The sequence below is a fragment of the Cyprinodon variegatus genome, unplaced genomic scaffold (genome assembly GCF_000732505.1).
Source record: "Cyprinodon variegatus isolate N-32 unplaced genomic scaffold, C_variegatus-1.0 Scaffold760, whole genome shotgun sequence".
Classification (NCBI taxonomy): domain Eukaryota; kingdom Metazoa; phylum Chordata; class Actinopteri; order Cyprinodontiformes; family Cyprinodontidae; genus Cyprinodon; species Cyprinodon variegatus.
The window spans coordinates 26,590-44,635 of NW_015151213.1; the positions used below are offsets into that span (position 1 = coordinate 26,590).

The 18,046-nt window shown below is 38.0% G+C and overlaps 1 protein-coding gene across 2 annotated transcripts in view; it reads left to right on the forward strand.

Moving 5' to 3' along the window:
- The window catches only part of LOC107098226 (neuroligin-3-like), a 37,228-nt gene that overhangs the window by 16,298 nt on the left and 2,884 nt on the right, over window positions 1–18,046 (forward strand). For both annotated transcript variants that reach the window (XM_015395755.1, XM_015395756.1), the window contains 3 exons: window positions 218–367; window positions 3,392–3,577; window positions 11,916–12,705. In XM_015395755.1, coding sequence (XP_015251241.1) covers window positions 218–367; window positions 3,392–3,577; window positions 11,916–12,705 — 1,126 coding nt within the window. The remainder of the gene's footprint in view (window positions 1–217; window positions 368–3,391; window positions 3,578–11,915; window positions 12,706–18,046) is intronic.

Genomic DNA, 18,046 nt, shown 5'->3' on the forward strand with positions numbered 1-18,046 from the left:
AGTGTATTTACAGGGCATGTTTTGATTGTCATTACAGCTTTTATAGCTCAGGCCTACCGCTCTGGCTCGCTTCCAAGCACATTTTCTTAGCAGACCTCTCTCATACCTCATACCGGGCAATGTGATATAAAGTTTCAGCAACACTTCTCCATTAATTCTCCACTTCACTGCTGTTGTACCTTCACCTCTTTGCTCAGGTTGTGCGTGTGTGTTACAGATATAAGGGATTCGGAAGCCCGACCTGTGATGGTTTACATCCACGGAGGCTCCTATATGGAGGGCACTGGGAACATGATGGATGGCAGCATTCTGGCCAGTTATGGGAACGTCGTCGTCGTCACGCTCAACTACAGGATCGGAATATTAGGTGATGATACAGAGTGTGTGTTTGGAGTGAATCTTGTTCCTTTATTAATGGAAAAAAAAAAAAAACTTTTAAACTAGTTAAATGAAAATTAAGAAAAAAAAGGCAATCCAGAAATGAAACCATACCAATGCTGCCTCATCAAAAAAAATTATTTTAAGAGTAACTTTACTGTTTTTTCACATTTAAGTTTTTGCTCACACCAATAATGGAAAAAAATAGCTCCATATATGTGAAAACTGGCCAGTCCACAGTTGAATAGGGACCTAAGCAGGGTTTGATTTGGGAGCCCATTTCTAGATAAGATCAGGGAACCAACGTCGCCTAACGGGCCTAATGGTCAAAATGAACATTAACTAGAGCAATAAAATTGTAATAAACATAGAAATAAAATATCACTTCTCTTGCCTTGAAGTCATTGATTTCATTTAAACAAGTGACATTTATTTTATTTTTTTTATTTCCTTTATTTAACCAAGTAAACCCCGTTGAAATCTGGATCTTATTTTCAAGGGGGACCTGAGCAGAGATCTGCATCATTTAATGAATGATATTTGTTGTAAAAAAAAAAAAGTTTTTATGATCTATTATGAAAGAAAAATAATTGGTCTTTCAGGCAGGACAGCAGACGCACAGCCTATACAAACTGTTTCATAAGGCAGGAGATCAAAGAGCAAAAAAGCGGAGTAGCTGGTACTGTGTAATGTATTGATCATTGAGAGCATTGGTCCAATTCTCACCAGAAAACTCTCAAACTGACCTTTACTGAACCAAAACTAGTCCTGGAAACTATTGTTGTGAAATCAGAAGTCTTTCATAAGCCAGAACTGCCTATCTTCTTCTCCTAACTAACAGAGCTAAGACTAACTCTTGCTTGTTAGCATGATTTAGATGCATATTCGCAGCTGACAACACAAGTGAGCGCCAATCCTCTGTGAACCCCGCCGCAAATGAAGCACAAAACTTGTCCTGTCTGAAAGGCCCAAAACTCAGTGATGAAAATGATTTCAACAGCAGAAAATGAATGTATTACACTGCAACAATGTATTTAAAATGACATTCAACATAATGAGAATTTGTAAAAAAGAAAAAAAAAAAAAAAACAGCTTTAACACCAATATTTACAAACACATAACTCAGTAATAAAAAAGGTATTTGTACCTGCATGTTTATTTTATGAAAACTGTTAAAGGCAACTAAGCATGATAACCTTAAGTTAAGGTTTTTCTTAAAGAAAATCCGCCTTGAAATCAGCCCTGAATGCAGCATTGTTTAAGACTTAGCATTAACATAATGGCCTAATGTAGCAAATATGCAAAAGACCAATATATTGGGATGACTTCAATAAAATTGTTATTCTGAGTTCATCTTAGAAATAGGTTGTAGAAGCTGTTATTTGTGCATGTGCAAGCAGATATTTATCCAGAATGGCTTCCTCTCATTTTTCTCCACTTAGAAATGTATGTTGGCTGTTTGGAAGTATTTCTAGCCATAAACAGTATAATTATGGTAGGAAAAGTACTCATTTATATCCTTAAATCACCAATGATTACTTAACTACATGTAAAAATATATCAGGACTTTTCTGAGACAATATTAATCTTTTTACATTTTCTCCATTAAAGTGCTTGTCTGATCTCATCATCGGACATGCACAGACCAGTCCAGGAAAATATGATTACACCGTGTGTATCTGCATTTGAGTTGATTATTTCTTTAGATTATGCATTTTATTTCATAAGGTTAAAAAGAAGGCAAAAGTAAAACTCGAAAAGACTATATTTATGTATAAATACAAAGCTGAAAAAGTTAGCTCCCTTAAGTAGCACCATTTCCAGGATGGAACGCCCACAGATGAGTGCTAAAACAGGAAGAATTTAAATGCATTTATTTTCTCAGAAAATAAATTATTAAACTTTTTTACAGTGCAGTTTGGTATGTGTTTTTGGGGGAAGAAAAACAAAACATAGACAAACACATAAATGTTAGGCACTCAAATACCATCTTTTTTTTTTTTGCATTTGCTATATAAACAGGCTAACCTGCAAAACTGGTGTCAGCTGGCTAAAAAATGGCTTCCTCTCATTTTTCTCCACTTAGAAGAAAAATGTTTGTTGGATGTTTGGAAGCATTTCTAGCTCTGAAAACCTTAACCAGCTTATTGGGGAAAACATAAAAAAAAGATGCTAAAAATTCTGTTTATAAGATTTGATCAGTGAAAGTCACAGTCTTATCTAACAGATAACCTGACCAATTAACCAGCTAATATTTGTTTTACTCGTTAAAATAATTCCAACAAATAAGCAATAAGTAAATACCTACATAATATTTAATGTGTTGTTCTTTAAGCATCATAACAGCTTTGCATCATCGCCTTATGAACCACAGTTTGCAAAGCTTTGCTCTGACAGCATTACCTGAAATTAGTGGATCTTTTTATCACTATAGAACAAAAACAGCTCAAATATACGTGAAAATCTAAGCATGTTAGGTCTATGCACCACTGAAGGAGTCTGTGTTATTTCTTTAGAGGAATAAAAATGCAAATGCTCATCAATTCTCTCTGCCTAAACTCCTTGTTGCAGTTGGTTTATTTTTTGTCCAGAGATTTATCTTATCAGTACAAGATTATCAACCTTTATTCTTCTTGAGAGTGAAAATGCTTTAGATGATAAATGCTGCAGCATTTCTGATCATTTACAAGGTCAGTGCTCCTGTTAACCATTCATGGGATTTTAAATGCAGCTACAGTAGATGGGAGAGTACCTGACAGGATGGAGAGAGGCTCTGAGTTTAACACCATTCATGCACGTGGGATGAAATAAAGTGACCGATCTGAGAAAAGAGACTCAAAAAAGGGAGACACAGCAGGAGAGAACAAAGTTGCATTTACACCTGAGGGGGAATCTGTTTCTGTTCTCTCAGGCTCCCTGCTGGGCAGCAGCCTTGGATTAGAGATGCGACTCCTCTATAGTGCACATAGACCTAACCTAAGCATTGGATGTGTTGCTTCTCTGTTTTCTCCAGGTTTCCTCAGCACTGGTGACCAAGCAGCAAAGGGAAACTATGGCATCCTGGATCAGATTCAGGCCCTGCGGTGGATAAGTAAAAACATTGGCTACTTCGGAGGAGATCCGGGCCGCGTTACAGTCTTCGGATCTGGGATTGGAGCTTCGTGCGTCAGTCTGCTGACCCTGTCCCATCACTCAGAGGGTAAGAATATAAAATATGCTTTACCTCTTCAGTTAACAATAGCACACCAGACTCCAGTCATCTCATCAAGTGAGTCCAATCTGAACATTGATGAGATGACTGGAGTCTGGTGTGCTATTGCTTGGTTGGAAAGAAAACCTGCAGCCCCACGGCCCTTTCTGGAACCAGTTTGACACCCCTGATCTAGACCATTCAATACAAACTGGTTGTTATTGTTGCTTCAAATGGCTCTTTGAAAAATAATGCAATCCAGAAAAGAAACTTTGAAAGATATCGAAATAAAAACAATAAATGTGTCATGATTGTTTTAAGAGATCTGACCCACATGCAGAGAACCACTCAGAGAACCAGGGGAAAAGTTAAACAGGTTTATTGAGGAAACGAGAACAGGAGTTGGATCTGGAACTCTTTGAACTGGTGAACCGGAACTGGAAAGTCTGTAGGGGAGATCACAGTGATCAGCTCAGGGACCGTAGGAAAATTGACTGAGGCTAGAATACTGTTGGAGCGGGACTCACGTTTGAGGGGGTTCTTGTTAATCCTTGAATCCAGTCTGTTTGGGTTTATCCAGAGAAGAGGGAACTCGTTGGAGAGCGGACAGGTAAACATTCGTTGGACTCGGAGGAGCAATGGAGCGGACTATCAATTGGATTTCCGAAAGGGACTTGAACGGCACATGTGGGTGTTTTCCCCTGCTCAGTGTAAACTCAGTTAATCCTTCCAGTGGGAAAAGGCCAGTTGTCCAGTTACACAGGAAGGCTTCCTGCCGAAAGGCAAAGACAAAAACAATGTTAGACTCAGAGAAACAAAGGCTCAGGATACACTCAGCTAAACTCAGCTACCCAAAATTGGCAAACACTCTGGCGTCGAGGTAGTGACAGTCCACTGCTCAAATACTCCTCCAGATAATGATCCAACGAGGTGTGCAGGGAGGCCCAACGAGGACGGGGCACCACCTGGTGGTGGAGAGAAAAAAAAACACGAACAACCCACAGAAAGTGGATTCCTAACAAAATGCGATAGACTTTGCTGCTTTCTTAGATTGTTTATTTTTTTATTTTCTTCGAATCTCCATTTTTCAGATCGAGTTTTAGAAATCACATTTGCTTTGCTGTAGCCTGAGTACAAACGCTCGCTCTTGAGGCTCACATTGATCACATTTTTGCTAATGTGTGTTTAAACCAATAGAAATGTACCTTTGCTCTTCACTCCAAAGAATGAAATTCTTAAAGATACTGAAAAAAAGAAATAAAAAAATGTTATTTAGAAATTTTAAATTCTGTAAATGTAAATGTTTTTTTTTTCTTCTGATTAAGGAGTTTTTCAATGTGTCATTTCTGTTTTTTCTTTTTATCTGTATTTACGAAAAATATTTTCTACTTCTAAAAATAATAAAGCTATATTCCCTCCATAGAACTCAAACAATGTTTCATGCATGTTTTAGCAGGGAGATGAAGTGTCATGATTACAGGGTGGGTGAGATGGGATATTTATTAAGTAAGTGACTGCTTTTGTTCCTCTCCACACAAATGAATCCTCCTAAAGAAGCCTGATTTTTATTTAAAGTTCTCAGCATGCCAGCGCGTCAATATCCAAGATTATCACCAATAGAACTGATTTGCTTTCAAGATGGATCTGTTTATTATCGCGTGCATCTCAGCAAAGTTGAATAGTTACCAAAAACGGCGGGAAGTTCTCAACAGTTGGTTCAGTTTTATTTTAAAACATTAGAATAAAGAGCTATTTTCAGTCAACAGACAGCACCGTACAAGAAAGTCTTTAGATATTTAGCGATTTTGCTTTGCAGACACATTTACGCTGCTTCCTTTTTATCACATAATTAACACAAAAGGTGAACAATTTTTTAAATGTCATAGAAACACCTTCAGCTGGATTCAACCTTCAAATCCAGTGATGCCTCTGCAGCATCTGGAGATTGAAATATAACATTCCCTAAAATATGTCAGGCTGAAAGATCTTAGCACCATCTTTTTGGAGCAATGCTGTGTAACCTTTTGCCACTAGGCAGGGAGGCAAAATTTGGCTTGTTTACATAAATTCTTTTGGCTCCCAAGCTGATCTCTATTTATTATCTCTGACCTCTTATTTAAGCTTAAGTTGGCAATGTTTTGTATGTTAATAAATCGTTTTGCATTTAACTCAATTCAATTCATTTTATTTATCTTGCCAATTCACAATACATGTAATTTCAGGTCATTTTAAAGAGTCAATTTAACCAGCTCATCCGGTCAGATTGGTTCAAAGTTTTCTATTTAAGGAAAACCAGCTGATTGCATCAACTCATTGACTCTTCAGCAACCTCTCACACTAAGTATGCTTGCAGCGACAGTTGAGAGGAAAACTCCCTTTTAACAGGTAGTAACCTCTAGTAGAACCAGAACCAGGCTCAGTGTAAGCCAGGCTGGGACTTGGAATGATTTTCGGCCCTGGGATTTTTCCATCTACACTGGCCCACTTATGGACACCCCTGCACCTAAGACAGGAAAAGTTAGCCTTTAGATTCAAAACCCCATCATGCAACGTACATATTTTTGCAAAATATTTGAAAATAAATTCGCCAAATATAAGAGCAACATTGTAGTTTGGTTTAAAGAATTTTTATTATAATTTAGTTTGTTGCAAGATTTTACAGTTTAAAGAAATAGAAAATTACACCATATGCCAACCGTCACAAGGATGTGCATGACAAGGAAGGGCTATATATACTCTATGCATCATTTAGGTAGTTAACATTGTATTATTTCTTGATCTCCTTGAGTTATTTAGTGTCACAAGTAGATGCTTCAGCCAGAGAGTAAGTGTTGGGGACGGTATGATTTTAGGACCGGCCCACCGGGCAAATGCCCGGTATCACATATTACCAGTACGATGCCTGGTGTGAGCAGCCATCTGCTAAGGTCGACTGGGGTTCAAGGAGACAGAAGCAGATATAGAAAAGATACAAAAGGCAACTGTCAACCAGCACCACAGACGGCCCCATCCAGGAAACACACAACCAGGCAAACTAGCTCCGAGCCGGCTCCCATGTCAGAGGATGAAGGAGGGCGCATCCAGTTAGTCACAGTCTGAGAAACAGGACTACACTGAAAAACAGGCCAAGCTCCAACATCTATAAACGAAGATGCTGATGGCAGCAGCACTGCTGATATTTCTCTCCTGGATGGTGTCACAGCCAAACAGGAACAGACCAGATGAACCTGCTATGAGAAAAAGCAGAGAGCATAACAATAGAGATTAAACTAACAAATACTGCAGAATGGGAGAAAAGAGACAAAATGATGAAAAGAGGTCCCTTTGTCCTCCAGCAGTCTAGGCCTACAGTAAGTATTTTGGATGAGGTATAAGAAAAGGAGAGCCACAGTGTGGCCAAATTAGTCTTTTTATGAGAAGCCTAATATCTGTCTAATTAACAAAAGAGGTATTCTTACTTTTTTGTTATACTTTATTCAAACTTTAAGTTTTATTCAACCCAAAAAAGAAATGAACACAGAACAGAACCAAAACAGAAACAAAACCAAACTCCACCTGGCTGTTGCCCACTCTGTTTGCAAAATGGTATAAGCCCATATCCTCACATGTGACTTAAAATTAGATGTATGCAGTGTTGATTCAGGCAATGTTTAAAAACACATGATTTCATTAAGTTAGGTTAACATATATTGTATTTTAGCGACATAGCCAACCACCAAGGCTAAAAATCCTAGAGGAACCCTGACTTTGCTGAGAGAAGGAATGTCTCTGCATCCTTTCTGTTTTAATGCTCCACCTGCTCTGTCCCGGAAGTACAATCCATAATGTGCCTCCAGGAGCTAATTTTTAGGTTTTATATTTTCAAATGATTGTGGTCATTTTTGGTTTTATTTCTTTATTACACTGTACTTATAAAGTGTACAGTGCCTGATCAAAAAAATGTCATAACAGAATTCCAGATTAAAGGGGATATTAATATTAAGCATATACATTTTTTTCTGCGGGGTTTACCTGGTTTCTGTCATTATTAACATTTTACATCATATACTTTTGTGTACTTTTATAAATAAGTACTCTCAATACTGTACTCTTTTCACATCGCGATTTGGATGTATTTCTGGTGCAAAAATGAGCTTATGCTACGTTAGTGTTTTGGTCAAGTCGTCAATTATACAGTCTGGTCCATAGTCGTACATTTTTTGTAATTTCTATTGTCTGATTCCACATAAGTTGTAGACCATCTCCCTCTAGTGGCCTGGAGCAGCTTTTCTTAACTTACAGCGGATTTGCTACACAAATCAGTTATATTTTATATATATTTTTTAAGTATTTGTGTTTTCTGTGCTTTTCATATCTAGAAAACTCTTATGTATTTACTGCGTGTTTGAACCCCTTAGTTTTTTCTGCTAACTCTTGTGTTGAATGGATTTTGGAAGACACAGTATAACCTGCAAACTGACATGTTTTTAGCAAATGTTTCTGTTGGTTTTGATTTAGTAAAAAAAAAAAGAGAAATACCAAAGAGAGTAGATATAACCCACCACACTGGTGATGGAAGCTCAGGTAACAAAAGGCTTTGCATTCAAAAGGCGTCCTCTCAGAGTGTCCTGCAGGTCTCAGAGGTCTGTACTTCAGCATGTGTGGCCCTCTCAGAATTGAACCCTCTTATTGTTGATTTACTTATCTTTCAGCTCCCTCACTGATGCTGAATAAAATCAGGAGGGCAGAATTTGCGTGTTCTTGTCAGTGCAACAGAGGTGGTGGGGATTTGTATTGGATGTGCTCACTCGCTGCAGCAAATGGACAAAGACCTCCAGCTGCCTTTGAAGTAGACCGACTCACTACTGCGCTGAAATTGAGAAAAAATGATTTAAAATATGGAAAAAAACCTGCAAAAAAAGTAAAGAAAGTAACCCTGCTGATGCATTTTCCTTTCTCTGAATATAAACTTTAACACAACATTGATATGACTTGTCTGGTTAGGGTTGTGACATTTTTACATGCAAATCCCCCAGAGACAGAGGTGATGCGCCGCATGTAAACAGGTCGAAAGAGCAGCTTGTTTCCTGTATCAACACTGAGGGATCAGGGTTACTGCATATTCAGCTCCCAGCACAGCCCCGGCCCCTGTACAGTTGGCGTCAGCAGTCTGTGTAGAGCCGCAGCTTGTTAGAGACACCATATTAACGATTCTACAATTGCAGTATGTTTGCATAGGACTGGTGGAGTAAAAACCTGACGCCTACTCGCTGACACAGTGCTGCAAATTGACCATTAACTTGACATGCCCTGATGTGATCTGCATAGAGAGGAAGACTTATGGTAGAAATTTAAGAAACAGCAGAGGACATGGTAGGCATTTTTATATGTTTCTTTGCTCACCAACCTGCCATCTGTCGTGGCTTCATCAGTCTTTGCTCTGCTGTGTCCTTCTGACGAGTTATCAAAGCAAACCACAACATTCCTTGTTTGCTTTAATCTGGTGAATCCTCTGAGCTCGCTTGAAAGATTTCAGCACAAAATATCATTTTGTGTCTGCTGAAGTGAATGACATTATTGTGGTCAGATTGTGTGTTTCAAGTTGAATTTCATATATTCTAATATCCTTATTAATATAGATAAACACTGATAGATTTTTTTTGGTCACTGACTTCAATTTAAAACAATTTCTTTATAAAGCAGTTTGATAACTTACATTTGCTTTTGGTGGGTTCCTAAGTAATGAAGCCTTAAGCTTGACACTCTTTTCCCCTCTTTAATCCTCTTGAAGGCGGAAAAAAACAAAGATCAAATGGGACCCTCTCCGTTAGGTTCAACCATTTACTTAAGAAATAAAAACAATACAGGTATAAAACTTCTATAAAAATAAAATAATCAAGAAGATTGGGAGGAATGTAAATGACGTCAAAAAACGTTGTGGCTCCAATTACCTGGCTAACACTGAAACAGAAGCCCTAAACATCCAGAGACAAACCGTGCACATTTGCAAAAGAACCTCGGTACAATTAAAAATATTGAATATCCTTACATATAAGAAACCTTTAACTTCTGATATACACTGTAATTTATTGATGATTTCTTTTATCATAACTTAAACTGAATTTAGGCTCCTACACTTTTATCTTGCAGTGGTTTAGAATTTCATACTTCTTTGTTTTTTACAGGTTGTAATTTTACGTTTAAGGCAGTCATTTTACGTTTAAAAATAAGAATGAAAGGAGGTAGATAAAAATATAATATTGAAAAAAAAACCTAAACCAGGACTTAACTGGTTAAAATAAATTTGTTTTTATTCAGTTTATTTCTATAGCCCTAATTCACAACACATGTAATCTCACGGCACTTTACAGAGACAATTCAATCGGATCATCTAGTCAGATTAAAGGTTCAGCTTTCTGTCTAAATCAGCTGACTGGATTCAGTCAGGTAACTTTGCAGGACATGCTACTCCTGGATGACCATGCAGAAACAATGGAGAAGAAAAACTTCTTTTCTTCTCCTTTTCACAGAAGGAAACCCCCAGTAGAGCCATGCTGTGTGAACGGCCTTCTGCTGAGGCCGACCAGGTTTCAATGAGATAGAAGCAGACATACAAAAGGAACATAGAAGCACTGATCCACAAACACTTATAATCTCAGTGTAATACAGGTTTCTGAAACCAAAGGAAAAGAGAAATATTGGTGATTAAGGCGTGGAGAGGTTAAACTATCCTATTTCAACAAGCAGTGATGGTGATACAGGCAGGAATCAGGTATCAGATATTCAGTGATACCAGACCACTTTTATTTATAAAGCACATTCTTATAACAATACGGTTCAAGGAAGAAGAGGCAGACACACAGAAGGAAAATAAAAAAGTAACATAAACTAGCTCCATAGGGGGCTCGGCCTGGGAAAGAAATGGTTAACCAGATGAGCTCTGAGTCAGTTTTCATGTCAAAAAGGATAAAAGAGAGAACATCCAGTTAGTAAAATCTGAGCCCATAATTATGTCTAGGACAGAAACAGGACTAAGCACTGAGAAACTAAGCAGCTTTACTGAAAACTTTTAAGTTTTCTAAACCTGAAATATGGGAAACTCTGAGTTTTCCGTTTAACAAAGAGTTTCCTCAACCTCTGTTTCAGTCACCATAGTAACATTCTCCCCAGAGCTAACCTGGTTGTGAGAATCCTCTGTCTCTGCTCTCCCTACAGCCAATCACATTTTTAAATTTCCTGATTTAGTCTAATTTTTGCCGTAGTTTTATGGATAAAAAAAAAAATCATTAACTAGGTCAGTTAGATACATTAGCTTTTAAAAACAAACATTGCATATCTGTTTGACCAGGATCTTATCAAAGAATGATCGGCATTTTTTCACAGAGATTTAAATATTTATAGGGAGAGGATTCTACAACTCAGTGACAGGAAAGGAGATTTATGTTTCTTTGGTTTGTTTAACATGAGTCCGATGCGGATAATTTTTATTTATTTTGTTATATTTACATTATAGAACACATGAAGAACTAATGAAATCATTTTCAGATTACACATAAATAGACTCAATAATTCAGCAGGAGGAAAAGGAATAACTTAAGGGTTAGGATTAGGATTCATTTGGTGATAACAACCTACCGAGTCTACTAGCACAATCTGAAGCCATTCTATGGGACTGATAGCCACTAATAATGACCATTTATTGGTATGATAACATCTGAAACGGCTGCAAACAGACATTTAGTATTTACTGTGTAAAAGAAGGCAGAATATATTCTGGATTTAACATGAAGCCATTGAAGAGAAGCTAGGATAGGAGAGATACGATCTCTCTTTTTAATTTTCATCAGAACTCTGGCTGCAGCATTTCGATCAGCTGAAGGCTTTTAACTACAGTTTGTGTAGTTAAAAGCCTGATAGTAAAGAATTGCAATAGTCCAGCTTTGAAGTAACAAATGCATGGACTACTTTCTCACCATTACCCCTGGAATGGATATTTCTAATTTTTGCAACAGACTAGTGTTGGAAGAAGAATATTTTATAAAAAAGGTTAAATGTTTTAAAAGTTTAGAAGATAAATATCGTTGTTGTACAGTTAGAATGATATTTAAAAGTGATATCATATATAAGGTGTAGAATTTACAGCAGAGGAAAAAAAAGAAAGCAGAATTAGTATTACTGTCATCCTGCATATGTGTAGATGTCGTTTGCAGAAAGTAAAAACAATCCTAAATGTGAATCATGGTTAGTGTTACATGAATCATGATACGCTGAGGGCTCTGCAAAATGAAGCAGAAGGCATTTGATAGGTCGAAAACAAGATGTTATCCTGTGAAATATATTTATTTATTTCATGTTTTCTCTCCCAAAGGTCTGTTCCATAGAGCCATCATCCAAAGCGGTTCAGCACTCTCCAGCTGGGCTGTCAACTACCACCCAGTCAAGTACACTCGCATGCTCGCTGAGAGGGTTGGCTGCAACGTGTTGGACACGGTGGACATGGTGTCCTGCCTACAAAAGAAGAGCGCCAAGGAGCTCGTAGAGCAAGACATCCAGGCCGACCGCTACCGAGTGGCTTTCGGCCCCGTCATCGACGGTGACGTGATCCCAGATGATCCTGAGATCCTGATGGAGCAGGGGGAGTTCCTAAATTACGACATCATGCTGGGTGTGAATCAGGGAGAGGGGCTTCGCTTCGTGGAGAGCGTGATGGACCTGGAGGACGGCGTCTCCGGAAGCGACTTTGACTTCGCCGTGGCGAATTTCGTGGATAGCTTGTATGGTTACCCAGAGGGTAAGGACACCCTGAGGGAGACAATTAAATTTATGTACACAGACTGGGCTGACAAGGACAACCCAGAGACCAGGAGGAAGACCCTTGTGGCCCTCTTCACTGACCATCAGTGGGTGGAGCCATCAGTGGTGACAGCTGACCTGCATGCCCGCTACGGCTCACCTACATACTTCTACGCCTTCTATCACCACTGCCAGAGCCTCATGAAGCCGGTGTGGTCCGATTCAGCGCACGGAGATGAGGTGCCTTATGTATTCGGCATCCCAATGGTGGGCCCCACTGATCTGTTCCCCTGCAACTTCTCCAGGAATGACATCATGCTCAGCGCCGTGGTTATGACGTACTGGACCAACTTTGCAAAGAGCGGGTGAGTCCATCAGCAGCTACCAACAGAGGGACATAGATGTGAATTACTTATTTGGTCCGGTTGTCCTTCTGACTCCCGTTCAATATCTAATTCAACATTCCAGTCTCGATTGAGAGGCCGCCGCAGTGCTGGTTTCACTCTGAAGTAGAGTCCACTAATTAAGAGCTGCTTGAATTCCCACGTACATCTCTCTCACCCTTACCTCATTTTTCCTTTCTTATTAAACTGAAACTCTCTCATGAAAAAAACAAGGCTGCGTTTTTATTGAATTCCCAAAAGTCTAAAAGCTGAAACACAGGTCTACCTCCTGTGCTGCAGCTAATTTTAATTAGAAATCGTCTTCTTGTTTTATATTTAATTTGATCATTACCTATCTTCTACACGACAACTAGGAGGATCCTTTTGTATTAAATATCAACTGGCAGGTTTTTACATCTGTTATATTTTCTGAGGCAGAAACAGTGCATTGTAGATGCATCAGACCTTACTGCCATTTATCTAAGAGTTGATGGAAAGGGAGGGAATTTTGTTTCGTTACTGTGGAAAATGTAAATTTGATTTAAAACATTCAATCCAGAAATAAAACTAAAAGATTTCTTAATCAAAAAAGATTTTGATAGTAGTTTTGTTCTTTTCTCAGATTTCATTTTCCATTTCTTTTATATTTCCATCCATCCATCCATTTTCTGTCACGCTTATCCCTGCTGGGGTTGTGAGGGGTCCTGGCGCCTATCTCCAGCTTTCTACGGGGCGAGAGGCGGGGTACACCATGGACAGGTCTCCAGTCTATCGCAGGGCCTTTTATATTATATATTGTTTTATTTTATTTTTTTTTCCTATTTCTCTTTTTTAGATATCCTTTTACAAATCGCATTATTTTTTTAAATTTCATTATTTTCATCATTTTACAGATTCTCTTTACTTCAGTCTCAATACAAATTGGGAGTTGTTTCTAAACGTGTCACTCTGGCATATTTTCACCATTAAGTCAGACTAATCAGCAGCAATTTCATCTGACAGGAAGAGAGATGCGGTTACAAAATAAAACACATCCACTTTGGGGGAAAATAGAAAATAAAGTCTGTTAATCACACGGGGAAATAGTCAGTTTGGAGTCGCACATCGTGTTTATAGTAAGCGGGACAGACTTGTGCAAAAACAATCAATTGAATATTTAAAAATAGAATATTCTACCTATGATAGGAGTTTAGGAGGACAGAAAATGGATAAAGTAGTGATCCTCTTTGAGCCTCACAAAAACCAAAATAACAAGCAGCAGGAAGAACAAGTAAGCACGGCGTATCTCTCTCACCTCTTTATCAAAAAAAAAAGAAAGAAAAACTTGGATAAACTTCCCAGATCTCTCTCTGAGAATCACCTCAGTCAGCATAGAAACCGTCCCACAGTGTTTATTGCTGTGTTTTAGACTTAGATCTCATTATGTTTTTAATATATGAACATTCTCTATCTGTTCTGGTTTGAGATGCTGCACAGACTCGTTAAGTCGGCCTTTGTTTTATAGAATGCGCCGGTGATCTTTTCTTTTTCTCTTTTTTTTATAACTTTTCATAATTTGTCCAAGTCAAATGTGGTAAATTGTGGAAATTTTTGTATAGCAAAGACACAGAAATAAAAACAAAAATCTGTACAGATCTGCTCACCCTGCCTAGCCAGGGCCTCTCTATACGCAGTCAATGTGACATGGAGATTAAAAAGTCGTAAGCAGCTTGTGTGTTCAGGCCTTAACTTTAAATTGTGAAAGGACCTCAAGATTTTGTCTAGTGGATAACTGTTTTTTTCCAGAGGTGGTAAATTACAACAAAACAAACAACAAATCACCTGCTAGGTGGGCAGCAGGAATTACCTACGATTGGCTAGAGGTAGCCATGCCCCCCCAGCCACCCTTTTAGATCCGCCCCTGATTAGCTGCGGGAAAATAGAGAAGGTCTATTCTCTTTTCTCTGCCTGCATGTGGGGCTTTCAGGACGAGGAAGCTGCCTGACAGACAGCGGTGAGAGACTCACTACAGCTCTAGCTGCTGTTGGAGAAACTAATGGTAGCACCATTCCTGCGCTCACGTAGATTCGTTAAAAACACAAAGAAAAGTCATTTGTTATTTATTGTTTTTTTGTTGTTGTTTAAGAGGTGTCTGAAAGTCCCTGAATATAACAGTAAAGTCACTCAGTTTGAAACACTGGACTTTTGTCTCCAGTTTTCCATCACTACAGAGAGCAGAGCAGAGCAGCTGTAGCTAATAGTTAACTTCATTTGCCAGCCAACTTCTTCTTCTTTAAAAGGTTTTCGGTAGTTTACAAGCTATATGAGTGTATTATCATCGCCAATGAGACTGGGGTAAAGCTTAGAGCAGAAGTCTTCCACAGGGGGTCCACAATCCCTAGGGAGTCTGCGGCGGTACCGCATGGGGGTTGCGAAAGTTTTGGTTGATTACAGTTTGATTTTATATTCCCCCCTGCAATTTTTCCCAATAATTGAAATGTCTTTAAATACACATTCAGCACACTGAAGTAAACAGATAAATGGAGGTAGAAGATGTCTTTCAGTCATCAATGCAGATCTGTATTTCTGAGTAAAAATAAGTCAAATATCTGACAAAAGAGTGGAAATGAGGAGATATAAAAAAAAATATATATATATATGTTGTCATTGTTGTTCCAATAAGTTTAATAGTAAGAACAGAAACAGAGACTCTAGATTTTTTTAGTTCTTCAAATAGTCAGAGAAAGAATATCAAGATTTGACACATAATATGTAATCTTTAAAAGTTTTTCTCTCTTTTTGGAAATATGAATTACATTGTTTAAAATTCTAAAAAAAAAAAGACTTATATTTTGAGATCTTTTTCAGCATAAATGACACATTAACCAGAGAATAAATTTGATATTATATTTATATTCCCTCCTGCCATTTTTTCCACTAATGGAAATATCTTTAAATGCACATTAACAGGAATTCAACACACTGTAGTAAACAGATAAATGGAGGCAGAAGATGTCTTCTAGTCATCAATGCAAACATTCAGCGACACACAGGAAGGAGCTCTTTCAATCTGGGCACCGTTTCATTCACAACACCTATCCCATCAACAAGAAATCAAATCAGATATACTTTATTAATCCCAGGAAGAAATTACTTTCATTACATTACTCTATCTGTAATAGAGTGACTATAGGACCAGTTTGATATAACACTATTTTATACAATATATATAATTAGGGGGTCCCCGCTCCATCTCACCATCAGTTTGGGGGTCCTTGGCCTGGAAAACATTAAAGACCCCTGATCTAGAGAATTGACATCAGGAGAAGGAAAGAAAAAAAGTATAGATTTGACTAAATAATCTGGTTGGCCTTGTAAAACTAAGAAGCTTGACAGTAAGACAGATAGGAGGCGGCCATGTTGCTTTTCAAAATAGAGTAAATTTTAACATTTCATAATAAATATACAATGTTCTATAAGATTTGATTTTCATCGTTTTAATATTTGGTTTTTTGCTGTGATGCTGTACCACCATCAGTTACATACAGCAGAAACCTTGCTGTGTTTATAGCAGTGCATTTATCCTCCAATGGAACCCATCTATGGAAAAAGTAAATTGTCTCTGGTATCATCATAAAGTCCCCAGTATCTCTCATTCTAAAAAAAATAATTAATAAATAAATTATTCCATCTGAGCACTTCCTGGATGTTTGCTCACCATACCCTGATGTCAGTCAAACACTCATTTGAATAAAGAATATTAGCATTTTCCCCTCCTATTGATCTTTAATTTCTTTTAGCAATGAATTATTTCTGTTAATCTGAATAAACAGCAGCAGAGATTTCTATCGCTGTGTGAAACTCTCTTGTAGATTTGCAAGAACCTGTTTCATTTCTGTAATATTTGACATCAAAAATGAAATATTAAACATGTATTCCATGTGTTTCTAAGTGATGTTTATTATTCAAGACAAGCTCCAACTTTGATGCTGACAGTTAAAAAGAAAAATCTTGTTTCTTAGATTTCGACAGTGAAAAGATCTGCCGCTTTTTTTTTTTTTTTAAAGCAAAGCCTTGCTGTGTCTTTTTTTTCCCCCTCAAGCCAAGAGATACTTAAGTGAGTTTCCCTTTAGTGGAGGACCTCTCTGCTGCTTTGCTGGAAGTACTCTACAGCTGCAATAAATCTTTGTGTAGGTTGACCCCAGCAGAAGGCGAAAGCTCAGCACAGGTCACTGTGGGCTGCTAATGCTGCTGTGTACGAATTGGTAAAAGCTGTGCCTTTGAGGATAGATGGGGATATTACACTGAGCGTCTATTTAGCTCTTTCATTTGGACAAATCTTTTTTACTCTTTTTGTAGTTTTATAGAAAACACTTCACCGTTCTTTCTAAAGTATTAATACAACTACAGAATTTGATGTATACATATATATTTATATACTTATAATACAGAGTTTTTGGGATAGGATAAAACTAATTAGTGGATTATTAGGTGCTATAAGGAAGAAAGTAACTCTTTTTTGTTTTCCAAATAAAAAGCTGTTGACTGAGTTTTACATTTGTATTAATCTCACTTTACTCTAAACAACGTCCAGCAGCAAATTCTCGTCAGCAGTGTTTTAATTAGTGAATGGAGTCCACCTGTAATTTGATCTCAGTATAAATATGATTATTCTAAGAGGCCCTCAGATGTGTGTTTGAGAACATTACAGAGCAGATAGCATAAAACAGCTGTATGCACAAAACTTAAAGCGGAGTTAGGTTAAGTTAATGTAAAAAATATACGAAAGTATGAGCATTTAAAGGAGCACTCCTCCATTTATTACTTCGAAGTAGAATGAATATGACACACTACCAAACCTAAGAAAAAATTGCCTATAGCATTAATGGAAATGAACATGGCACCTCTTTATGAACGCACAGACTTTTTTTGCGAGGCAAGGGCTCAAACATGTACGGCTGTAAGCCTTCTACACCAAACCAAGCTGCTGCAGCCCTGGCGTCCTCTTCCACAACAACTTTGTCCCCGCTTTCCTCCTCTAAATAAAAACTGTATGATGGAAGAGACTCATCCATTACCTCTGACACAAAACTCTCCTCCTCTTGCATGTTTCCACTGTCCATAGCGTTCCTTGACAGTTTTGTTGGTAAGTGCTACTTGGTCCCAATGTAATCTCCCATTGGGGACCTACTAGCACTAAGTTGCTAACTGGTTAGCCATATGCTTCCGAGACACCGACCACAACCAAACTGGCTTGCGAACCTTCCGCCACAACAATCCCGCCGTCTTGATAATCGACCAATCACATTCACTTTATTCACTCGCGTAAAGCCGGGCACCACTC